Source organism: Canis aureus, chromosome 3, assembly GCF_053574225.1.
Source record: "Canis aureus isolate CA01 chromosome 3, VMU_Caureus_v.1.0, whole genome shotgun sequence".
NCBI classification, from domain to species: Eukaryota; Metazoa; Chordata; class Mammalia; order Carnivora; family Canidae; genus Canis; species Canis aureus.
The window spans coordinates 22,674,484-22,700,325 of record NC_135613.1 but is presented as its reverse complement, the minus strand read 5'-3'; the positions used below and the strand labels follow the sequence as shown (position 1 = coordinate 22,700,325).

General features: G+C 46.7%; 1 protein-coding gene and 1 long non-coding RNA gene across 25 annotated transcripts in view; one reads left to right on the top strand and one right to left on the bottom strand.

Annotated features, from left to right (window-relative positions):
• Nucleotides 1–13,429, bottom strand: part of LOC144310295 (uncharacterized) — a 63,925-nt gene extending 50,496 nt beyond the window's left edge. For 3 of the 24 annotated variants that reach the window (XR_013375994.1, XR_013376011.1, XR_013376010.1), the window contains exons 1-3: nucleotides 13,235–13,419; nucleotides 10,917–11,067; nucleotides 5,958–6,024 (exon numbers count right to left, since the gene is read on the bottom strand). This is a non-coding gene — a long non-coding RNA (uncharacterized LOC144310295). Of the gene's footprint in view, nucleotides 1–5,353; nucleotides 5,611–5,906; nucleotides 6,025–8,022; nucleotides 8,239–10,443; nucleotides 10,544–10,739; nucleotides 10,772–10,916; nucleotides 11,068–13,234 lie in introns of those variants that run through there. The other 21 variants (XR_013376003.1, XR_013376012.1, XR_013376016.1 and 18 more) reach the window with 18 other exon arrangements.
• Nucleotides 261–25,277, top strand: MTHFSD (methenyltetrahydrofolate synthetase domain containing). Its single transcript, XM_077891069.1, is given in 9 exon segments — nucleotides 261–382; nucleotides 3,647–3,750; nucleotides 5,134–5,247; nucleotides 8,303–8,416; nucleotides 10,986–11,076; nucleotides 13,986–14,098; nucleotides 14,363–14,488; nucleotides 23,750–23,852; nucleotides 23,855–25,277. Coding segments are annotated over 9 exon segments (1,116 nt in total). The 5' UTR covers nucleotides 261–366; the 3' UTR covers nucleotides 24,190–25,277.
• Nucleotides 25,278–25,842: the final 565 nt, after the last annotated feature.

Genomic DNA, 25,842 nt, shown 5'->3' with positions numbered 1-25,842 from the left:
TGGGGAAACAGAAGAGGAGATGGGGTACGTCGCAATGGTCAGTGGGCTCCAAGAGGCGAGGGGCTTCTTCACCTCGGTAGCCCCAGCACCCCACAAGCGCCCCTGGGAACAGGCTCGCAACACCGAACCGCTCGGTGAACAAATGACAGCCCAGGAACCAGGCCGGCCTCCCTCCCTCCGCGCCCCAAGCCCATCCCCGCGCTCCACCCGCGGAGACGCACGCGCATGCGCGCCCACCAGGCCTCCGCGGCGACGTCACCGCCCCCCTCGCGGTCAGCGCGCAGGCGCGAAGGGAGCACGCGAGCGGGTGACGTCACTCCGCGCCGGATTTGGCTTCCGGAGGCGTCGCTCGCTGACTGCGTAGTGATGGAGCTGCCGACCGGTGAGCAGCCGCGGGCGGGGACCCTCCGGGAGGGGCTGCCGGGGAGCGCGGGACAGCCAGCGGGCGGGCGAGGGGGGCCGCGGGGCGCCCTGGAGCGGAGTGGAGCTAACGCGGAGCGGAGGAACAAGGCCCCCTGCCGTGCCTGGCGGTGCCCCCGGTGAGGTCCGCGCTCCGCCAGCATCCCCACGGCGCGGCGGGGGCTCCGCGGCTCGCGGCGGGGGCGCGGCGGGGGCGCGGCGGGGGCGCGGCGGGCCTGGGAGCGGCTTAACGGAAACGCCGGGCCGCGTCAGGGCTTCCCAACGCCTGGCGGGCGCCGGGAACGCCGGCTTCGTGGCCCCTGGGCTTTGGCGATCGGTGCCGGGATCGCTTGGCCGAGGTAGCACCGGGGGCTCAGGCCCCGCGGCGCCGGACGAATACGCCTCTGCCCTTGCGAGCGTGCGGCGCGTGAGCAGCCCCGCACACAGACGCTGATCATTCCGATGCCTGCCGAGTGCCAGCCGACCCGGCGAGGGCCCGCACGTTGTGGAGGGAGGTAAACAGGCAGCTGCGGAACAGTTGAGGCACTGCACACAATACGTGTCGCCTTCAGCTATACCTTCGATACGTGCCATGCTTTGTGCCTCTACAAAGCTCTGCCCTTTTACTCGCCCCTGCTCCTCCCAGTGAGCACATTGCGTTCTAAACGGGAGCCACTCGAATGTTTGTGATTAATTGACTCTCCAAGGGCGAGGGTCACAATTTCTTGCATATCTTGTGCCCCCCCCCCCCCAGTATCCTGCACAGTGTCGGGAATGTTGTAGCACCTGTGGGTTATTAGCGAAAGCGATCAAGGTGATACCCGTATGGTTCTAGCGACATAATTGTGTTTGAGAAAAGCAAGGTGCCCTGGGTTCCTAAAGGAGGCATCTATCTGCCTGGGACCCGGCCCTCAAAATACGTGCAGGGGGGATGTCGTGTGTCAGGCAGAGCTGGAGAGAGAGGAGGTACCAAGGACTGAAAGTCAGAGAGAGGTGGGCAGGTGTGTGGCAGCAGGGACAGCATGCTTGAGCCACATTGTGAATCCACGGGGAGGAGTACATGGAAGATGAAGCTGACGTGGGCATCAGGGTGTGGCAGGCCTGCGCTCCTTGTGACCCTGTGACGGAGGGATTCCCAGGCAGTGGAGCAGAACAGGGAGTGTTTCCCGGAGGTGGTGCTGAAGCTGAGCCTTGAAGAATGAGGGTTTGTGGAAGGGACAGACTGCTGAGCAGACTTGCTAGCACACACCTTCAGTGCAAAGCTCCCAGCGGGAAAGAACAAGCCAGGCGCTGGAAACTGCCTGCATGGGCCTATTCAGGTTCCATCTTACAGATGGGTGTCCTCTAAGCACACCCAAATCTGCAGTTTTGATTTCTGGAGTGGTTTGGAAGCACACCTAGGGGCAGGAGGTACCAGTGGTGTTTGCTGTGGGTTCCAAGAGGCTCTGGGACTGGGCTGCATGCCACGCTGAGGAGATCTAGACCTACCCAGAGGGCAGAGGCAATGGAAGCCTTTAACTCTGGCCCTTATGCCTTAGAACGGCAGGCAGTGGTTTAAGTTGCGGTAAGATGAGCAGCAGGGATAGGTGGAGAACAGCAAACTGCTGGTTGGTAACAAGTTTGGAAACCGCCTGTTGCCCTTCAGAAGGGGACTGCCTGGGTAAACCTCGGCCTGTCCCCACAGTAGAATACCATGCAGCTTCACAAAAGGATGGAGGCATTCTTATATACCACGTGGGCTGATGTGCGAGATGTCTGGCAAGAACACTGATGTGCAGGGCAGTGTGTGCTGTGCAGTGGGCCACCTTAGGGAAAGGACACGACGGGAAGTGTCTTCTGTGTGGGCCAGAGGTACCTGGGGAAGAATTCATGAGGAAAAAAGGGTGCACCCATTGCCCTGGAGGAGGGAAGCTGGTGCCCAGCAGGCAGCAAGGAGAAAGGCTTGTCAGTTATAGTTCCCTTTGCATGTTTTCAGAGTCCGTTTATGAAAAATGAGCTTTTAGAACATTATTGTTGTCATGATTCAAAGCCAAGTCAGAAATGTCTGGTGAGAAGCCAGCTGCCAGTCCTACCCCGCCCCCACCTACCCAGGTGACTCCCAGCTGTCTCTGGCCCTGGGCCGCTCCCTTGGGTCACTTTTCAGTATCCTACACTCATTTAAGGGAGACTGAGGACCTGTGAAGTTATCCATGCCCCTCCTTCCTACCCAGGTGAAGGGAGGTACCCCATCCACACACAGTACATGTAGAGCTTCAGATCCAGCTGTATCGAACACTAAGTTCTCTGAAAAGAAGAGGTCGGCTTCCACTGCCATCTTTGAAAATGCACATTCCCTAAGCACTGTTTATGTGTATCCCTGCGGTGACTTTCAGATGGCACAGGGTAGGTGGCACTCCTCTTCACTGGTATTAGAGCAGGTTTGTGTTGAGAGTTTACCAGTGAATGAGATCGCCTCATGATTCGCAGTCCTGGCCATAGAACAGATTATTGTAGGTAAAGTGATTTGAAACAGACTTCTATACAAGTACAAGGATATAATTTTGGACCAACAAAAATGAAAATTCAGCAAATATTTTAAATATATATCTATATGAAGGTGCTGGTTTTATTTTTTTTCTACCTAATGGGAAACTTTTTTATAGTTCTCCACTTGAAGAGGAGCACATGGTTAATGCAAATTTTATTAAAACTGCTTCAGTCAGATAATTAAAAAATATTTGTTGCCAAAAACGGCACTTCCAAAGTTGGGTATAAGAATAAGAAATTGCTATACTAATAAAGCGCATCATAATTGGTAATCCAAAATAATAGGTGGTTTACAAAGCCCTTAGACCTAAGGCAAGCTTTCTGGGTGTACAGCCTGTGTGTGCTAATCATAGCTATGTCAAAACTAGTTAGACTGAGAATTGCAGTGCCTTAACTGACAGGATGTGCGTTTCCAGGTAAGGACCTGAGGAAAGGTTGGGTACATGGCTTGGGCTGTATTTTGTTCTGCCGCTGCTACGGCTCAGTAGAGCTATGTTAAAATACCTGGATTGCCTTTAATTTACTCAGTTTTTGGACTTTAGCAGTTTGTTGTGAGTTGATCACTAACCCTGATTTTTCGCTGTAGATGAGAAACCCTGGATTGGTCTGGCATGAAGGAGTCCTGAGGTGCAGCTGGAGCAGCCACCTGACAGCACCCAGCCTCACATGTGGTGGGACTCCTCTCTGCCACATTAACCAGTCCCACCCTTTGTTGCCGTAGGTGTTTCCAAACAGGACATTCGTCAACAGATTTGGGACTACATGGAATCACAAAATTTAGCTGATTTTCCCCGGCCTGTTCATCACAGGATTCCCAACTTCAAGGTACTGAGGCATTCCTGGAGCATACAAAAGGAAAACAGGATATTTCTAAATAAGAGAATTAGTAATAATGCAGCTATTGTCCTGCTTCATGGTGGATCCGGGTTGGGAGAATACTGAGTAGTGGTGCAGATTCCACGCCACTGGCCTGGGTGTCATTTATGTTTTGAAATGTCCCACATCTGTGTTCCTTAACCTTCACTCTCATGGCCTCTTACCTGTCCGTGCACAGTTAGTGGTTTGGTCATGTCTTTGGATGAGGAGTGCTACAGCTACTGTTGACCACTTGACATATTTGTCCTGGCTGGAAGCATGTTATTATTGTGGTGCCTTTTCTCAAAATTGGCTCCCTAAGAACAGCAGGGAGTGATGCCCTTTCAGAGGGGGTCCCGGCCAGCACCTTTTAAAAGAGGACAGCCTCATCGGTCCCTGAGGGATGATTGATTCTAGGCCTCAGTTTCCCCACGTTCAGGATAGAAGATAAAGATATCTGTTTATGATACTATTCAAAGGAAACAAGTTTGCTTGAATGAGCAAACATAGCTAATAATTCTAGTGTGTGTTTTCCACAAGGAAAACAAAGTACTTTTTGAAAATATACTGATTGCTCTATTAGATCCAAAGGATGTGTAGCCCTGTTTACTTGCCATCAAAGGCTGAACTTTCTCTCCCCACCCCTGGCTTCTTAGAAGCAAGCTCCTGCCCTTCTCTGGTCCTCAGCTGAGCTGGCTCCAAGGCTATCTTGTACCCTTGAAAAACTCTTCCTTTTGTATGCTTTTTGTTGTTACTTTGTTTTGCTTTAGTGCTTGCTATCCCAGGGAGAGAAATGTACATGAAATATAGGAAAAAGAGAAAGATGCACAGAATCAGTAAAAAAAATGTTTAAAAAGGAACCATCTTGGAGAGGGATGGGAATTCCTGGTTAGTGGTAATACAGTCTTGATTTAGGCAGTTATTACACAAATTTGTTCATTTTGTGAAAATTATCAAACTATACACTCATGATTTCTACACCTTTTTGGAATATATGTTTTATTTTGGTTAAAAATAAATTGGGGCCAGCCTTCTCAGCAGCTTTTAACCCTGACTGCATTCCCAGACTTCTTTGGGTGACTCTTAGATCTTGTCTCAGAAGTGGTGTACCCCACTTGTCTGGGAGAGATGCTAAGCCCATCTGCTTACCCATGCAGTAGGTCCAGGGTCATGCTGTCCTGTCAGTAATGTGCAATTGCATTTGAAAACAGGGTGCTTCCTGTGCTGCTGAGCACTTCCCACGCTTGCAGGCGTTCAAAATGGCCAGAACCATTAAAGTCAATCCTGATGCTCCCCAGAAAAATGCTCGCTTCTTCGTCCTCGACGTAAGTTCAACTCTGTTTGTCTAACTAGGGCTCTTATCTGGCTTGCCAAAACATCAGAGACCTAGAAGTTTTTACCAGAACGCAGGAAGTGAAAGTGGACCCCGATAAGCCGCTGGAAGGTGTTCGGCTGCTGATGTTGCAGGTAATCATATTTTCCTGAGCCAGAGCCCTGGCCATAATAAAATGCATTCTCCAAGTGGCTGGCAAATGTGTGCCACTCAGATATTTAGAAAGATGGTACTTCTGACTTTCTCCAATACAGAACATATCCTTGGAGGAGTTTTTTTTTTTTTTTTTCCCCCAGAAACAGTCCAGAAATCTTTCATTTGTTTGTCAAAAAACATGAATATTCCTGAATTCAAAGATAAAGGACGTTCAAGATGATGACCTCGAGGCATACTATGTGCTTCATCAGAAAGGAAAGGTTATATTTATTTCCTTCTGCTATTTTTATAATTCTTTGACACTTGGTAACTGTAAGAAATCTGATGACGTCTCCAAAAATCTATAAATCAGAACAGTGTTTCTTAATTTACGTATATAGGCCCTTGTTCAAGAAAAAAAATTTTCCCTGGGGTTGCTTTATTTTTTTTTTCCCTCGGGGTTGCTTTAAATTCATTAACTTAATTTAATAAGTATTAATAGAAAACTTGGTATAAATTTAAATGTTCATAGCTCTTGTGCAACTGTAAAACCAAAATAAACCTGTTAAGTTAAATATAGACAAAACAGAGCAATAACATCCAAATGCCAACACTGATTTAACATAACAGCTGCTGCTGTTTTGCTGAGACAACTTACTGTTGATAATGTGAATCCAGATCTTTGGAATTCGTCCTTAGGTGACCATACCTTGTGTGGTGACTCAGCTCTCCCACAGCTCCTGTGAGGCCTCAGTCATGCAGCACACCTTGCAGCCCTGCATGGAGAAGGGAATGCCAGAAAGTTATTTTATAGGGACCAAGGAGGGTATAGGGATCTTCCTGGTTCTTTCAAGGGTTACGTGTAGGGGACCATTTTGTTTGCTGTTTGCAGTTCAGCCCCAAGAGGAGCCTCCCATTTAGGCCTTCCTGGAAGCATTCTTTCTTGCCAGCTGTATTTTCCCATTCAGTAATTCACTTTAATGAACTAGAGGGAATAATAGCAAGAAGGGCCTGACGTGAGTGGTTGCCTTGTGTGAGGACAAAGCTCTATCTAAACACTGTATTGTATCACCTCATTTAATTCAGCCAGTAGGGGTGACCTCTATTCATATGACATGGAATAAGCTAGATATGGAGAGGTCAAGTGACTTGATGAAGTCCCCTATTTGGTAATAATGGAGCTGGAATTCTGATCTCCACTGTGATTCCAGAGCCAGCTCTCTGTGTGTATGAGGTTCTTACCTGTCTACCCATCAGAGCACAAAATCAAAGCCATGAGTGTGTTGGAGATTAGTCAAGACATCCTATAGGAGGAGTGCAGCCAGGCAGCAGGATGGAATAGCAGGGTCCTCACTGCCTCTTTGTTTATTCAGGGGAAAGAAAGCCAAACTTTGAGAATCTACTGTGTTCCAGACTCTGCTGGGCACAAGGATATAATAGTGAAAAAGACACATAGGTTCCCTGAACTTTAGGGCTACAGGCTCCTTGGTGTTTCTGGAAACTTTAGTGGTTTAAGAATCACCTAGCAAGCATGTAAACCTGCATGCTCCATAGCACCACCTAAGGGTAGGCAAGAATGGTGATGCACATGGCCACAGTCCATGCCTGGGGACTTGCCTGGCTCAACCTCAGACCTTCAGTTGGTTTCTAGAATCTGTTTTTAATAAACACCCTGATGGTGCCTTGAGAACCACTGGCCAGGCCAGCATTTGGCAACTCTGGATTTAGAACTATCCAGGGAGCTTTGAAAACTATGTGTTGCCAATATCAAGTCCTGAATCAGTTGCTCTGAGTGGATCTGCACTCCCACTCCCCAGGTGATTCTAAAGTACAAGTAGTTGAGAGCCCCTGAGCTAGGGAATAAGCAGTTTCCAGAAAAGAGGGAGCAACTAGCATAACGCACAGTACACCAGAATCTTCAGACTCCTAATGAACCCAAACCTCTTTCAGAAGGAAAAGAGCACATGGTCATGACTTGTGTTGGAAGTATTTTTTCTGTCATGGTTTTAAGTGAGCCAACCTGTGATTTTACAGATCTCCTGTTGGTCTCAGGCTGTCATCTCCTATACAAAAACTAAAATATACTCTTTTTACACTGAAGATTTTATAAATTTTATGATTGCCTCATGGCCTGCCCTGGCATACTCTGCAGAGATGCCTATGGCAGTGGTTCTGGAACTTTTCCTGGGCATCAGAATCAACTGGGAGGCTCGTGAAAGCAGATTGCCATGTCTGCCCTAAAGCTTCTGGTCGTTTCTCACAGGTGCCCAGAGCCTGCATCTGCTGGCTAGAGGCCCGCAACTTTGTGAATCCCTGCTCTGGGACTCGCAACAAGGTGTTCAGAAACTAAATAGAAGAAAAGGGGCTATGGGCTCAGGTCAATACCAATACCGATTATAATGAGTACTACTCTCTGAGATTGGACCCTGTTGAATAGCAGACTGGTTATGAAGGCTTGAGACCATGTAATGCAGGTTTCAAATGAAAGCATTGTAACTATGGGCAGCCCGGGTAGCTCAGTGGTTTAGTACCACCTTCAGTCCAGGGTGTGATCCTGGAGACCTGGGATCGGGTCCCACGTCAGGCTCCCTGCATGGGGCCTGCTTCTCCCTCTGCCTGTGTCTCTGCCTCTCTCTCTCTGTCTCTGTCTCTGTCGCTCATGAGTAAATAAATTCTTTAAAAAAAGAAAGAAAGAAAGCATTGTAACTACAGTGCATGATGCTGGGAAGGGAAGTCACAGGAAAGTCCTGGTTGGAATTCTTGTGAGAGCATACCTTTATTTGGGTTTGCATTGTCCTTTTGTATTGGTAGTGATTTTGAGTGCCAAGTAAACTAGAATTCAGGAGTTTGACGACACACTACCTCTTCATCCTAAGTGAGGTAGAGTAGTGGCCCTACATGAGATTGACCACTATGCATTATTTAGTTGAGTTTGCAAAGAAGTCCTTTCCTTGACACACGCAAAAGATGCCAGTAATAGTAACTTGTTCCTGAAATGTTAGAAACACAAGAAATTTCCTGTGTTTAATTTTGTAATTGATTTTCTTTTTGAAGAGCAAAAAAACATTGTTGGTCCCAACACCACGACTGAGAACAGGGTTATTCAATAAGATCACTCCACCTCCTGGGGCAACTAAAGACATCTTGAGAAAATGTGCCACCTCCCAGGTAAGTGCAGGAGGCAGCGTCATCCACAAGGAGATCGTTGTTCTCAGCTGAGACTTCTGGTGTGTTAGAATGCATAAAATATACCACAAAATTGTAATTAATTTTTCATAAAGCCAAATGAGTAGAGATGGGAAAGTATTCAGCAATCCTGTCAGTAAAGGCACTAAGTAGAAAAAACTTGGACACATTTATTCCATTTGAGTCACTCTGTTTTCTCCTTTGCACCAAGTTGGCGGATTGTAAATTCCCTATTAAAAACGAAGAGAAAAAAAAAATGAAGAGAAAACAAGTTCTCTTGTGCTCTGGCACCTTCTGTTAACTTGTGTCATAGTCCGGTGGCCCATAGGGTTTTCTTAAGTGCCCTCAGAGCAATTGGAGACTTGGAGGAATTTCCAAAATACTTGGATTGGAAGCTACCTCACCAGTTCTGAATAATGGCTTTAGTAATTCAGTGGTATAGTTTTTTTTTTGAGTGTGTCACACAATGTAGTAAAACCAAAGTGTATAAATACTACATTGGGGTGCCCTGTAGTGGGATTTGTATTGTGTTTTGCAGATAAAGAAATAGAATTTGGTGACTTTTTTCAGAGTCCTAGAATAGATCCCCAGTCATTTGATTCCTAATCTATTGGGAATAAAAAATAGGGCTTCAAGATACTCCTTTTAAAAAAAAAATTGCCCCTTAAATTTAAAAGTAGAATTTAAAATTGAATGCTTGTTGTTACTTATTGATAACGTTATTCTAAAAATAGAATTTGATACAGCTTATGAAAGTATACATAACAAAGTAAGAATAAAATATGTGTAAAAAAAAAGTGCAAAGGGAAAAGTAGAAAAATAAGAGATAGTCTTGGTTCTGGTCAGTGTTCAGAAACGCAAAGTGTATGATCATCTGCAGTTGGCAAACATGGGCCACAGGTGTGAGCTCGCGTTTCCCAGAGCCAGCAGGGCCTATGATCAGCAATTCAGAAGTCGTAGGTTCGGGACTGTACCAGCAGTTCCCTTCCTGGGGTTGAGGTCTAGGTCAGATATATCTGAGGGTCCATCACAGGGCCTTGCCCCTGAAAGTGGCTGGGCCAGGGTAGAACCCGACCAGCTCTCTTGACTCAACTTCACTAGAGATTGAGCAGCAGAGTTCAGGCTCTGTTAACATATGACACACCAGAACCTGCAAAGGACATTCCCCCCGCCCCTGCCAACCTTTTTTTTTTTTTTTTAATAGCACAGGGTGAGAGGATCTTAGGCCACATCTATTTGCAGGTACAGGTCATGATACAGTAAGAGACTCAGATGTGGTCTTACTTTTTGGCAGCTAAGTCTCTGAATTTGTCCCTTACTGCCTCTGCTACTAGCACGTCCCAGCCACCTGTGAAATGTCGGTGCCTTTGTGTTTATTCTCTAACTTGAGAGTCTTCTAGTAACCATCTCTATGGGCACACAGGTTTGTCAGCTGAGTTTTTGTTGAATCAAATGGGACTTTGGAGAATTAGGGAGACTCCTGGTTGCACACACTCTGATCAACAGAGCAGGTAAAGCTGACCGAGAGAGCCAGGAGGAAGTGTGATGGACAGAGTTTCAACACAGGTGTCTGCTCACCAAGGCTGCCAGCTGGGGGTGTGAGATGCCAGCTTCCATGGCCATTGTGAGGTTAAGAAAAGCAGGCCTTCCCACCGTGGGGTCACTGCTGAGAGGCCCCAAAGCAACCCCCTGTACTGATCCCATAAGTGACTTATCATGTATTTGTAGATGAGGTACAGTACCACATACAGTGACCCTCCATTGCTAGACACTGGTCTGTGCAGGGTCTTAATTTGGCTCTAAGATTGACCCCGTAGCCCTTGTTATCTGAGACTCATAACCATATCAGCCTCCCAACTCTAATTATAAGCCTCCATTAACATAAACATATATAGTGTACTTGTGGGTTTTGGTTGAACAAGTTATGTTTCAGAAGTGAAGATGCTACACCTGAAGGTAATGGCCCCAGTATTTCATGTATAATCAGTTTGTCCCACACATTTACTGACCATGTCTTATGTGCTAAATGCACCACCTCCATGATCTCCTTCTATTCCAGCACCAGTCCGACAAGGCAGTGGTGGCACCTCTGCCTTAGAAGTGAAGAAACTAGAAAAAAAATGATAGATAGATAGATAGATAGATAAAAGAAGTGAAGAAACTGAAGGTCAGCTTCCTCCTCTTGAGGGCTAAGAGGGATCTGGACCCGGTTCTTTGTGACTCCTGAGCCTGTGTTCTAATCACTGTGCTCTTCAGCCTCATGGGAAGAAATGACGTGCTCAGTATTGTGAAATTAACATCTTACGCGTCTGCCGCCAGTTCCAAGTGGCATCTTTCCTGGGGAAGAAATTGTGGGAAATTATCCTAAGATGGTTTCTGAACCATGATTTTCCTAAAATGCCACTTTCACGATGCATGTTTGCTATAGGGCATAGTTTGCCTCATACAGGAGGTTAATTCAGACCTTTTGAGCGCTTCTTACCTCTGAACTGTGAGGTGGGGCAGCCACTCACTGCCCAGGAAGCATTCAGGCCCATGTCTGTGTTCACAGGGTGTGAGGAACTACAGTACTCCTGTGGGCTTGGATTCCAAGGTCCTTGTGGACTTAGTTGTGGTGGGGTCCGTTGCTGTCTCTGAAAAAGGTAAGATTAAAATCAGAAACTCTTGGATGTGACCTGCAGCTTGACATTCTGCTGTCTTTCCTGTTTCAGACATTGATGGTAAGTAATTTCAGTTTTCTGGACACATCTGTCCTCTGAAACCACTGCATCTCTTAATCATTTTGAAGAATTAACTCGGTTCCTCACACTCAGTACCTTCACAGTATTTTCATTTTTCTTAGCAGAAAAAATAAAGTGAGATCATCTCTCTTCAGGTGGTGAAAGATATTTCCTCAATTCTTAAGCTACCTGGAACTGGAGCTGGATTTATTTGTAGTATGTCAGTAAATAGTGGGTTTTGGAGAACCTCCAGTGAATGGAAAAACATTAGATGCTAACCTTGTTTCTGTTAGGAAGCAGCGGCCTCTGGGCAACAGGGTGTCCCGAGCCTTCCTGGAGAGGCCTGGTGCTGTGCCATTCAGGCAGGTGGTGGGGAGGGTGTCCCATGTTGCTGTCTGCTCTCTGCCCTCTGCCAAGCTGCCTGCAGGACTTGGGCCCCTGTGGTTCCCCTGGGGCCTCTTCCCCTTCTGCTGCTCTACCCTGGGCCTGGCTCAACACTCTTTGAAGACGATCTGGTTATACTGCTGATTATACTGCCACAGGCTCAGTGAGTTCCAGTGGGGAGGTCAGACTGTCACAGACTTGCACCTGCACAGCGTGGTTTGGGCCCCCTGCTGAGAAAGTGTTCTTTCTCCTCCTTCCCTTCCAAGAGGAAAAAAGAGACTGTTCTAAGAGGCCTGTCCTTAAAACTCTTCCTTTGGAAATTAATCAGCCAAAGCCAAGTTTTTCCTTTAAGAGAGGTTTCCAACAAATAGTTGGTGAGAGATGCTCTAAATCATTCATTCCAAACCCTGAGTGTCATGTTTTTAAATGTTGGCCTTTCGTATCTTCATCTGGAATTGACGATGTTTTCAAGCTCTTGCTCTGTGCTAGTATGTGAGACATTATAGAGCTTCTTTGCTTTCTCTGTATTTCCAGTTACAGTGCTTCATCTGTGTCATCAGGAATGGGTTCCCATGAACACATGTTTTTCTGGGTGCCAGGTGGGCCAAGTGTCAGGCTGGCACTGGGTGATCTCTGTCTTGGGCCCACGGTGAGCCAGAAGAGCAGACACAGCAGCTTAACAGTGTTATGTTGTGCTCAGTGCTACATACAGAAGTCAGCACTGACACTGGTTGGTATCAGAAGAGCCACCCTTGGGCCCTGAGCAGGGCAATGTCTCAGAAGTGACCTCAGGGCTGGTGTTTACATGCTGGGTGTTCTGGAGAGAAATGAAACAGAAGAGGACTTTGGGGCAGAAGCAGCAGTGTGTTCACATAGCATGGCCATCCAGGAGGTTGGCATTGGCTTTCCAGAGGCTGTAAGATCAGAGGACGGGATTGGAGCTATACTTTTTTTGGCAATGGGAAATTAACAAAGAGGTCTTTTTAAAAAATCAGGAGTTTTCTTTCTTAGCTGGGGATGTATAAGGAAGAAAGCAGTGTTCTGTAAATGTCATCATTCAGGTAACCCCCGACTAACACAACAGCAGTCGCCGTGCACACATGTAGGAAACTGGAATAGCACAGGAAATACCGCCTGTGCTCTTCCCAGATGCCCACCGTCATCGGTTCCATATGCCTGTGAGTCCACACATGTCCTACATTCTATGTGCAGTTATGTTTGTCCTGGTTCTGTTTTTCCAGGAGGGGCAGCAGCACATACAATACTTTGTGCCCTGCTAGATGCTGTCTGGCTGGGTCTTTGCGCATCCATGAAGACTGGTGGGCACTTGAGGTGCCACCAGGGTTTGGTTTTGGCTTTTCTCTTAGAGATCACACTAAAATGAGTTGTGGTCTTGTAATAGAGTTTCTTTATGCCTTTGAGGGCCATCCATGGGATAACTTTAACAGAGGAATTGCTGAACAGAAGGGTGAACTTGAACTCCTGGTGCCTGTTGCCAAGTAGCCCACCAGAAAGGTTGCCTGCCTCCCATCTCTAACACCACACACCTCGCCTCTCTCCCTACTGCCTTGTAAATATCTAGAATCCTCAAACTTCCATGTTTACCAACCCAGTAGTGAACAGTGGTGGTTCATGTGCTGTCTGATTGGCCCTTAGTGATGAGGATAGGTGGTCATTGCTCATGCTTGCTGCTTACCTGCCTGTCTCTGTGGACTGTTCTGTGCTTTGCTGTTTCTCCAATGCACTTTCTCCTGTTTATTTGCTTGTATGGTTGGAGGTTGGTAATTGTAAAAGCATGATAGATGAGAATCTCAGAAGGACACATGGGCAGTGATGCTCTTGGTGAGAATGCTGATGCTAATGTTAAGCAGAAGTTAGAATTTCTGTAGCATCACAGGCTCCCTGATGACAGGAGCCAGAGGCATTGTGATGTTTCTTGTCTGGCTGCCTTCTCACCTGCAGTGTAACTCTGTGCCACTTCAGCTAAGCCTTCCAAGAGTCCCACCTAAGACTCTCCTCCACGGACTGCCAGGCTTTCAGAAGACAAAGTGATATCATTTTAAATCGTGTATCCCTGATTTTAATTTTATCTCCTCTCCAAGAGAAATCGATCAAACAGATTTTGGTTTTAGTAGCAGTTTGTGTTTAGTCTTTTTTAAAAACTACTCTTTCATTACTTTTAAATGTGAGTTCTTCTCATGTAAACACTGGTTCTGTTTCCTTTCATAACACGTTAAAAAAAAACTCAAGCTTCACATCACTGTGTGCTGACTCCTGTACGTGTGCAATGTCGGCATGCCCCTGAACCCCACTGTTGAGCCTGTGGGCTCACCGTGGAAGTTTCTAAGGAGGGGCCAGGGATATTAAGTTAAGTCCAAGTGCCTGCTTCCACCACAACCTAATGAAACATTTCCTCCTGAGATACTGACACTCTGCATGTCTCTTAGGCTGGAGAATTGGGAAGGGAGAAGGTTATGCTGATCTGGAATATGCCATGATGGTGTCGATGGGAGCAGTCAGCCAGGGGACGCCCGTGGTCACCATCGTCCACGACTGCCAGGTGCTGCCCATGAATGGGCCAAACAGAGCCACTGCTACACCCCTCTGAGAAATTGGGCAGGGAGGGAAGGAGACAGATGCATAGAGACAGACTGGTTTCTGCCTTCACTCCATGTCTATTGTGAGTGGTAGTGATCAGCTGGAACTGGATGTTTGGCAGTGAGGCCTTATCCCCATGGGTCTGGTGAGCACCATGCTGCTACTGTGCAGTGAGCACAGGAGCCACATTCCCTGTCAACTCCCTCACCCACTTCTGTTTGACCAGGTCATCGACATACCTGAAACGCTGCTTGAAGACCATGACCTAACAGTGGACTACATTCTCACTCCGACAAGAGTCATTGCCACAGGGTGTGAGCGCCCAAAGCCAGCAGGAATCTTGTGGTCCAAGGTGGGTCCTGTGGCCATCAGTGGCCTGTAGCTCAGAGGCATCTCCTCTTGTGTGGTATTCTTTGGCATGGCAGCTATCCCCAGGCTGGGCATGTCTATACCTTAGAATCACCCGTGAGCTTTTGAAAATTCAGCTCCTGCAGTACAATCTCCAGGCATCGGCCCAAGAATCTCCTTTGTAACAAACCTGTGGGATTCTGATAAGCAACCAGGTTCAAGATCTCCTACTGTAGGATACCAATTCTAGATGGCTGAAGGGACAGTTCACTTGAAGGGCCATCTCTGAGAGCTGTGCTCCACAATCCTGGCCACAACATCATATCCTACTGTCTCAGCTTTCCTGCTAGAAGTCCAGCTTGTCTTGCTTTGTGACCTGGGTCTCCCAAGCGGTACCCACAGCCTTTGTAAGCTAATGCCTTGATGACTTCTATCTGCAGAATAGTCAGTGGCACGCATTACATCAGTCTGCAGTAGTTCAATCCCACAAGCCAACCTATAGGTGATGATCCCATCTGCTGGCAAGATAATAATACTGAGGAAACAGGGTTTTGGATTGAGGCCATTGTTCCATATCTTCAATTCCTTAAACCTGAATCATCAGATTTGGAAAGCAGCCTTCTCTTGGGCATGGAAACCAATAACATCCACCTCCAAGGTTGACACCAACATGAAACACCACGGCTCAATGGGCCTTTCCCACAGATGCCACAGCCAGATGGTTTGGGGCTGCCTGGGGCCTGTGCTTGTAGGTTAGCTCCAGTAAGAACAGAGAGGAGGAGAATGCATGATGGGGCAGTAGGTGGATGGGTCTCTCTGAGTGCAGGCCCAGTGTCCTGGGGAAGGCAGTGGCATCCTTTGTGAATATTCAAATGTCCCTTGGTATCTTTCATAAGAATTCAGGATTATCCTGAAATTCGGGCCCACAGCTTCTCCTTAAGTGGAGGCTGCTACACAGGTCATAGGAGTGAGGTGGCATTTGCTCACAGCTGAGAGGATGGGTTTGGGGAGGTTGCACAAGGGGCTGGCCACTGTGAGGCTGCAGGTCCCCTGCAGGTCAGCACTTGATAGATGAGGGCCGACTGCAGCCCACCTTAGGAAGATTCCAGGTGGCCTCTCCAGGAAGAGAGAAAGCTTTGGGGAATAGCCACAGCTACATTCCGCTGATTTTAACAAGAAAAATACAAAAATAGCAACAGATGATGTTACTGGTCATGTTAGGTGAAGAGACTCCCTGTGTGTGAAAGGAAACCACGTCCAGCAGAGGTGCCAGCAACACAGACGGCCATGCTGTGTATGTGTGCAGTCTGTCAGCACCTGCACTGTTTGTTGACATCCCAACTGTTTCACCCTCTTCCTGAAACATCTCATTGCTAGAGAGGCCTGGGCAAGAATCACAAAGTTTTAGAAGGCCATTTCTCTTCTTGGGGCCCTGTGTTCTCAGTTCTTTTACCCCTGGGCCTCCCTTTGCATGCGTCATGTGAAAGCAATGATACTCTCCAGCCCCTGGGGCTTTTCTTCTGGCTTTGCTGTGTATGCATTTGGAGTGAATTTTCATCAACATTGGGAAAACCATCCCTGAATTCCATTGAATATTTGGGGATGAGTGGGGGAAGTTCAATGCTAGGGTATGATATTATTTCACATGAACTCTTTGATACACATTGGCATATCCTTCTCTGATTTTCTGCCCATAGACTCGTTACTATGTAGGTATTAGGATCCCAGAATTTGCATCGTGTGTATTTTGTTGGAATATCCAGAATCCAGTTTCTTCTAAGCACTGTAGATCTCTCAGGTGAAGGTTATGAAATACATACAAAATGTGATACTTTTTTAACTCATTCTTACTAACCAAAGATTGTGTACCATTTGACTCCTTGGGCTTTGTCCCACCTTCTCAGAGATGCATGTGGTGCCCCCACCCAGGCACTGGGGTCTTGCAGGCTCCGCTGTAGTTACTTCGGACAGCGGGCCTCCTCAGCCCACCTCCTGCTTTTTTCTGCCTGTGCCTTGTGGTTTTAAAGACAAGAGAGCAGACGGGGCAGTGGTTTAGGGTGAGCTTAGAAGCTGCAGCAGCATGTGTCAGTCATTGTATCTATGACCTTGGTGCACCCTCTGCAAGCCCCGTATTTGTTTATCTGTAGAGTGTTGTCTGTGCTGACCTCACAGGCAGTACACACAAAGTGCCTGCTGAACTCGGCCATTGTCACTGTTGGGGCTGTCACAGGTGTGAAACAGGACACTCACTGCGGGCAGACTCCTTAGCTATCCTTTGAGTGGTTTACTGAGCCAGGACTCTTGCCCATGTCTCTCCATGGCAGTGTGTTGTCACCTCGTGCCCTCTACTGCCTCAGTGAAGAGGAAAGAAACATTGCTTCTGAAAGGTGTGTCTGCTCTGTTCATTGGGGTCCTCCTTTCCCTCAGGGCAGCCTCTCACCTGGTGACCTGTAGAACTTAGCGTGACTTACCCATGTCTGAACCCCAAGGTACCATGACTACCCCATTTCATGTACAGGCTGCCACCCCTGAGAACCTAGGACTCCCTGAGCCCTTTCCCCCACCAACCAACCCGGTCCAGCAGGTCTACTCTACCCCAGGAGCTCTCCCTTGCTGGTGCATGGTATGAGACCTGGCTGCTGAGGTCTGTCCTAAACCTCCAGGCACCACTTCCAGCTTAGGTGGTCATTTAATCTCTGAGACAGTAGTCCAGATGTCCCTGCCTCAGGATGGGTATGTGTAAGGTGATCTGCAGTGGCTCAGGAACCGTTTGCCTGCATGCCTTGGCTCTGGCAGGAGTACACTGACGGTGGCCTGAGTCCCCAGCAACTAGCATCCAGGAGTTCTCGCTCAGCCCGGTCAGTTTCCAAGGCAGTGAGGTGTTGGGTGAGTCACGACAGCAGTGAATCATCCTTGCTCAGGAGCCTGGCTGCCTTCCTAGATCCAGGTGAGCATCTGGAAAGCAGCAGTAGAATGGGGCCCTCTGCTTGGGGGAGACCCTGGGCAGTCCCTAACAATTCTGCTCCCCTCACACAGCCTTCCTGGGCTCGACCTCTTAACAACCAAGCTCATACCTCTTTTATTACTTTCTGTGAGCTAGAATGAGGCAGAGGAAAGGTGAAATACTTTAAGAATACCGTAGGGCAGCCCAGGTGGCTCAGCAGTTTAGCGCCGCCTTCAGGCCAGGGTGTGATCCTGGAGACCCGGAATCGAGTCCCACGTCAAGCTCCCTGCATGGAGCCTGCTTCTCCCTCTGCCTGTGTCTGTCTCTGTCTCTCTCTGTTTGTCTTTCATGAATAAATAAAATCTTAAAAAAAAAAAGAATACCCTAGAGAGAAGGCCAGGCAGCAGAGTGTGGCTGCAGCTCCACAGAGACCCAGGGTACCCACGAGACTGCTTGCCTCCGAAGCCCCTGATCAAAGGACTGCTTCCATACCCCTTTGCTCCCTACAGTAACTGTGGGAAAGGTATCATCACTGCTTACAAAGGAGAGCAGCGTAACACCACTGACCAAAATCTGGATGTCTTCCTTTCTCAATCATTTTCTCCTTAGTTGAGGAAATGGGAATCTGCCAGGGTCATTCTTGTATATAAACTCAGAGAAACAACTTTGTAGCATCCACAGCTACAAAGGGAGGATCATTCCCAGATGGTCACCAGGCCCTGTTGATTTACTTGTTGAGAAGGACAGATGCCTTGAGAAAAAGGGTTTGGGGGAAAGGACCTCTTTTGTGAGGAACAGCCATTCTGGGACATCAGTACTTGCCTTCCAATCCCCCATCAACATTTTTGTCGAAATTACAGCCAAATGTGAGCTGACAGCTACCACAACTGGGTCAACAAGTTAGAAGGATGATACTTCTATTTTAAAAAATTTGCTGTATTTGATCTAATAGTTGAACTTCTAGGAATCTGTCCTAAAGAAATATTTATAAATTCAGATAGAAGTGCATGTGTATTCAGTATAATGCAGTGCCTTAAAGTGGGTCAGGGAGCCAAATACCAACCCTGTAATCTAAGTGCATACAGCCTTTTTAAAGAGTATTTAATGGCATGAGAAAATGCTTGTGGTATAATAAATATTAAGTAGAAGAAGTAGAATATAAATCTATATGTGTTTAGTATAGCATTTTATATTCTCATTATGCTAAAACACGTGTAGAAAAAAGATGGAAAGGCAGCTGGGTGGCTTAGTTGGTTAAATGTTAACTCTTAGTTTCGGCTCAGGTCATGACTACAAGGTCGTGAGATTGAGCCTGGTGTTGGGCTTTGTACTAGCTGGTGGAGCCTGCTTGATATTCTCTCTCTTTCCCTCTCCACCCCCCTCAAAAGAAGAAGTGTATCTGAATATTAATAGTAATCTCTGCAAGCTGAGATTTCAGATTTCTTTTGTTTTTTAAATTTCCTACCGCAACTACACCCTTTTATAGTCAACACTGTTCAGTAGAGAAAACAGGACATTTGAAACCATTTTCCAAGGGCAACCTTCTGCCCCATGCATGTTTGGCTCCAGTTCCAAAAGAGCCTCCATTCTCTGCACACTCCCAGATGGTAAAAATTAGAACCCAAGATGTAAGATAGTTAAATATGTGCTATTTCTTAGAAGTCATGTGCTTGTGCAAGGCAGTAACATGGTACTATCCAAGCTGTTTGTACAAAGCATATACCTGTGTGTGAGGTGGGCTGTATGGGCCACTCTTCCCCATGTGGCTAACACTTGGGTGTGAACTGAGCCTAGAGCTGCCAGACATGTACTCGTCCAACACGCAGCTCTGAACTGGCCTAGTGGGAGGGGACCTCACTGCTCTTGTGCTGTCCCCTTCCCCCTGGAGAGCATAGGACAGGCAGGAACTGTGGTTTGCAGATGGAAACTGGCATGTTGTGGCACAGGTTTTGAGGTGATTATATATACACCAGAAAATAAACAGTTTTTTTACTCAATAATTTTTAGTGGCCTCCATGGCCACTCCCAGATAGAACCACCTCCTTGATCATGGACATGATGAATGATGGAGGAATCATTCCATCATTCCACATGATGGAATGATGGTATGGTCATTGCCCTGCTGGTCCTTCAGTACCCACAGTAAAAGCATAAGGAGTAATGCTGTGGGCTCTTTATGATTGGTAAGTGACGTCTTTCATCAACTATGTGCAAAAAGATGTCTTAAATGAGCCCTATTATCATTAAGAAACACTGTAATTAGAAAGCAAACAAATGCTGGAAGGCATGAATGCCATCTGGAAGACAGTACAGTCACTGTCTCTCTTATATTCTTGCATGCTTACTGTATAGGATGATTTCGTCTTGATCATTTGAAAGTATTGTATCTAAAAGTATTTTTGGTCAATGAATGATAAGTTAGTCTCTTGCAAGACAACTGATAATTTTTGTGGAAGTTGTATTTCACATTTTAGAAATACTTAACAATGTTCCTCTTTCTTTGCCAGCAGCTGCTCAAACATGTCCTGGCATTTTAGAATGAGAGAGATTCTAAAGATCATCCTTCCCAGTCTTGTGGTCAAGTAAAGTGAGAGCCAGGAAAAGCAACAGGTCCAAAATTGTGAAGTCAATGGGGTAGTGAGGCAAGATTAGAACCAGAGTCTCTTTTTGGGTTGGCCACTGGTACCTTGAGAGTTAGATTTCTGATCTGTATTTCTAGGGGATAGTATTATTTAATCTTTAAAGAGAATATGTATGTATAAATGACATCTGTAAACATCAAAGAGTGGTTATAGCATATAAAACAATCAAATTTGCTCTATACTATTTAATGGAATGATTATAGAAAAGCAGACATATTTTTTTATTTTTGATTAATGGACAAAATCTTTCATTTCATATGGCACACTTACAGAATGTAACAAATGTTCCTAATTACCAGCCAGGAAAACAGCATAGCCCTCCTGTGGATAGCCTGAGCGTGAAGCCAGCCTGTCTATTTGGTGCACAGTAGCCTCTGCGTCAGCTGTGGGACAACTATCAGCCCAAGCCACTCTGCAAAGCACACAGAAATGGCCAACAGCTGGGAAAGTGGCAAAAGCCACCTCGTGAACAGGGAGATTTTTCCATTTAGAACTTGCGGGCGCGGAAGCATGAGCTGACAGTAAGCTTTGTCATTCCTTACCCAAAAAACATCCTGCCTTTGAGATGAGCAATTTTACATAAAAGTGACGCATTTGGTATTTCCATTTCTAAAGATTGTGTGTGTGTGTATGAGAGAGAGAGAGAGTGTGTGTGTGTGTGTGTGTGACAGTGCTATAGACTTAGTTCATAATCTGTGCAGTTAAAATCTATTTGTTATTCAACTGATTATAGTTTGTCCATGTGCCAGCTTGGGATAAAGTAGTTTCCTGTGATGTGCAGAGAAGGATGTAATTTTGCTTCACACGACATGTTTTAAATGGATTTCTGTTGCATGAGTGTAGAGCCTTGCCCTGTGGGCTGGGTTTCCTGAGAACACTTGCTTTGGCCTGAGGAAACCCTGTGGTTCCACCAGGCAGAAGCACATGGGAGTTTTACTATTTGAGGTGCTCACCCAGCCAAGATAGGTCCAAGTGCTGGGGGAAAGCGCAATGTGTAAGAAGGCTTTTGGCCTTGTTGCTCCTGTCTCCTGGTGTCACAGCAGAATGACGTTCAATTTTTCCGTAAGAGTATGTAGTCATATGTTCTGATTGTAATTGCAATTTTAAATTTGATCATCCTTTCTAAATACTAGATCTAGTATCTTAAGACATCCTTAAGAATCTAATTATGACCATTTTAGGGGCACCTGGGTGGCTCAGTTGGTTAAGTGTCTGACTCTTGGTCTCAGCTCAGTCTTGATCTCTGGGTTGTGAGTTCGAGTCCCATGGACCCTACTTAAAACAAGAATCTAATTATGACTAGTGTATATCTGTTTTGAAATACTCTGAAAGGTATTTACGTATTTCAAAAGTTGAAAGTTGTTACGTATTTCAGCGTTGTTGAAATCAAATGTATTTCAGCATTGTTACTAGTTGAGCTATTGACTTTCATTTTTTGTTCTTTTTTGTTTTTGTTTTTTTTAAAGATTCTATTTGAGAGACAGCGAGAGCTAGCATAAGTTAAGAGGGGCAGAGGGAGAAGCAGGCTTTCTGCTTTCTGAAAGGACACAAGAATCTGAACTCTTTAAGAAGGTAGAATGAGGGCGTGGGAAGGAGTTGGTTTGGTTGGACTTAGATCATCTTCAGAATTCTTTGGTAATAGAGCCTCTTAGGTACTGGCCCGTGAGCTTAGTCATCTTTCAATAAATCAGTTCAAAAGAATTACAGAGAGTCAAGTATAAGAATACTTCCTTTGGGTTAGAAAAAAGTAGTTACATCTCCTACATACCTCCATGGCATGGACATGGTTTTTGTTTGCGTCTCAGTAATGGGAAACGCTAGAAGGAGCAGGTCTTTCTTTGAGCAGTCTCTCTATGGCAGCCAGGCATCTTCGTGCTACTCTGAAGACCCCAAGTGGACAAGTGCCACCTGCAGAGGCTTTTGATAGGACCGAGCCTCGGAGCAGCCACCCATTTGCAGAGGGTTCTGACCCAGTGGAAGGGCTGTTCCAAGGTGGAGGGGATTGCCAACATAGTGCTGGAAGAGAGAACCCGATAGTAAATTAGGATCAGGAGCCTTGAAGTATATGAGAAGGTACTCCACTGTTGTTAGGTGTTTGAATTTCTTTGAATCTTCCTGTAAATCATTGGTCCTTAACCTCTTGTAGTTTGGAGATACATGAATAGAGTTTAGGAAATTGCACACAGAATTGCTGGGGACTTGTTCTTCGGAAGGAACCCCAGCTTCTCTCAAAGGTCTCTGACACCCTGCCAAGGATAAGAACCATTACTCTAGTTACATATGATTCTGAATATAACCAGAACATTGTTACTAGTTGATCTATTGACATTTATTTTTTGTTCTTTTTTGTTTTTGTTTTTAAAGATTCTATTTATTTGAGAGACAGTGAGAGCTAGCATGAGTTGAGGAGAGGGGCAGAGGGAAAAGCAGGCTTTCCACTGAGCAGGGAGTAGATGTAGGGCTCTATCCCAGGACTCTGAGATCATGACCTGAGCTGAAGGCAGAAGCTTCACCGACTGAGCCACCCAAGCACCCCTGAGCTATTTGTTTTTGGAGTAAAGTTTTATCTGTCTAACTCATGTACTGATCTGTGTTCTGATGTACCTGTGTTTGTGGGAAGTCCCATGTTTGAACCATCACCTGCCTCTTGGTAATGGGTTGTTTATGGGCTTTGTGCCCTAGAGCAGGACAGAGAGCATCTCTGAAGGATAAGATTGCTGAGAAGGACTAACATAGTGTGTTTCTGTGTCTTTTCTGCCATGTGACTCCTCAAGTGACAGAAGACCTGGCCCCCATTCTCCAGGCTTGCCTAACCCGTGGGGCCATCCCCCTTGTGGCTGCCGCACTGGGCTGGGACCATCAGCGTCCATGCTGCAAGCTAGATCAAGGCAGCCCCTCTGCATGCAGGCCCCACCTGTCGATCCCAGTTCTCAAGGACGGGAAACCACCTCACATATTGGGGTTCTTCCAACCACCTCCTTTGTTTCAGGTTCCCAAAAAGCCAAACGTGTCCTTCGTATAGGAATTCTATTCACTGAGACTTCATGTTTTGTGTGGTGTTATCTTGTAGCTTGATAACCTGTCGCTAGAAAGCGTTTTCAAAAGTAGCATCCTAGTTCACATTTGCCTTGTTTCTGCATCTTCGATGACAGTTTGAAAGGTTTGGTTCCTGAGACATGCTCCTCCAGTGGAGGAGTGGGGGGGAGGAGGCCCAAGTCAATTCCACCCAAAGGCATAAGTTGGGAGGAGGGCCAGGCATGGAGGCAGACAGCCGCATAATTTTGGAGGCCACCACCAGAGTTGCCTCTTATGACCATGCAACCCTCTTTCCAATAACCTTACCTACTGTCCCTTTTGCATAGGAAGGCTTTGGTTTTCTGCTTCCTGGGCCTTAGGAGGATAGAGAAAACCATTCCTTTCCTGCCATCTACCATGGCACATGAGGCATAGTCCAGAGTGGACAATCCAAAGTGGCTGGGGTTCCCAGATTTCACTTCAGGTAGGCCAGTGTAGGGACGGAGGTCCTTCTTCCCAAAGGGCCAGTTTGGAACACTGGTGCAGTGTGGCGGAGACTGCTTACATGAGGAATGTGGCAGAGGCCCTTTGCGCCTCTGATTTCTCCTCCCTCCTGACCAAGTTTGGACACTGAAGAATAACTGAAACTGCTTTGCTTTTTCAGATCAGTTGTGAGATGATGAGGAAAATCCCAATACTCAGAAGCCTTCGTGACCGAGAGAGGCGGGCTGGGAAAGATGTCACCCTTCAGGATGAGCCCCAGCACCTTCTTGGAACCAGCAGCCAGTACCGCTGAGTGCTGTCAGAAGACCTCCAAACCCACACCAGCCAGAATCCTGTTCCGTGCAGGGGGAGGAGGATAGGCCTTCTAACACTGTTTACATTGGGAACCTTCCCTGGGATGCCCAAGTGAGTGAGCTGAAGAGAGCCCTCAGAGAACTGGTTCCAGTCCCCCAGAGGCTCACATGGCAGGGGCCACAGCTCAGGGCCTTCCTCCTCCATCAGGTGCCCATCTCAGCCCAGCAGGTTCTCCCCTGCTTGCAGGGCTTGCACCTGGGTGGTGCCACCTTGAGGATGGCAGACAGCAGAGGGCCAGTGACCTGACAGGCAGCCACACAGAGGAGCCACACCCTGACCGTCATTCTGCTGTCTCTGACCTGTGACTATGTACTGCTCTGGTCCCTGTGGAACTTAAGGGGCCTTACAGCAACTTGGCAGAGTGTTGCTGTGTGAGCTCCTTTGGTCCCAGTCCCTGCCAGGATGTCCCAGCCTTCTCTTCTGCCTGGGACCTGCTGATGAGTAGGAAAGTAGCCAGTAGTGTACCTCCAGAATGTCCAGGCCCTGCTCTGTCTGGGCCCTTCAGCCTGCTTGCTGGGTGTTAGAGCCATTCTGGTTTCTGTGTGGTGGTAGTTCAGGGGCTGCAGGGGACCGAATGGGCAATGAACAAGTGAGTAAATGGTGACAGTGGTTAGGAGTGCCTGTGCTCTGGATTTGGAGGGGGTATTAAAGTAGAGCGCCCTGCTGTTCTTGGATCCTTGTCCTGGTATGACTGCAGGGGGAGAGCTGTAATCAAATCACAGAAGCCAAGAAGTATGGTCCCCTGAGTGCAAACTGCTTGTCACAGCTCAATGCTAGTGTCATTTCTATGCCCTCCTTGCCTTCCCATCCTTCCCCCATCTCTGGGTGAATACCCTGTGCTCTGCACTACCTTGGAGGTACTGGTCATGGAGAAAGCTTCCTAATTTACATCACAGACAGTGACAGAGACACTCACACTGATTTGCCTAATGCCTGATGTTTCTTGGGGTTTTTTCCCTCTGGTTCTTTGTTCCTAAAAAACAAAACTGGATTTTGGCTAAACTATTTTTTTCTAATCCGAAGTGCTTTTGCAGTTGATCCTGGGCAGAAAGTCAAAGTAAGCATTTGAGTTAGAGATTCTATTTTTTTTTTAATGTATATGTGTTTGAAATTTTAATTTTTTCATCAGAGGGTCTTACTGAAGGGTATACCTTGCATATGGTTTCAAGAAAACTTTGAGGCACTGTCACCCTTTGTAAAAGCGTTTTCTCTTTGGCTTTACAATGAAAATACCGTAGAGGTGTCAGAAAGTAAGTCTGCCCTTAGGTTGCTCATTAAGCGTAGGCTCCTTTCCCTAGACATCGTGAATAAAATGAAGAGCAGAAATATCTGAAGACATGTCAGCACCTTTCCTTCGGGCTTCTGGGCCCCCTTTTCTCTACTAGAATCATCTGTCCTGTCCATGTGGCTGGTTTTGTTTTGTCACTGGTGCTCAGCTCAGACATCAGAGTCGGAATCTCTTCATCTAACTCCTCACATTTTTTGGATTTGGGGGGGCGGGGGTTGCCTTCTTTTTTTCTTTTTTTCATAATTTTTTCCTGTATTTCACATGTTTTTGTTCAGTCCCTGTTGGCTTTTTTTTTCATTGATCTTACACCATTAGAGTAATACTCCGGGAGATCAGGAAATGAGTCTGTTGGTATCTTGTTCATTCTGCACTGCACCCCAGCTGCGAGGGCACCTGGTAAATACACAGCAACCCATGAAAAATTGGCACCGAGGATGGATGCATCAGAGCCAAGAGAGGGAGGAACACTCCTGATCACAGCAATGGGAGTGTGTCCCACCAAACCCAGCCTGCCTGGGTCTGTTAAGTCATCCTTCCCGGTTAGGCCAGCTTACTTGGCTTTGCAGTCCATTGCAGCCAGAAAAATTCTAGATGTGTTGATACACAAATTA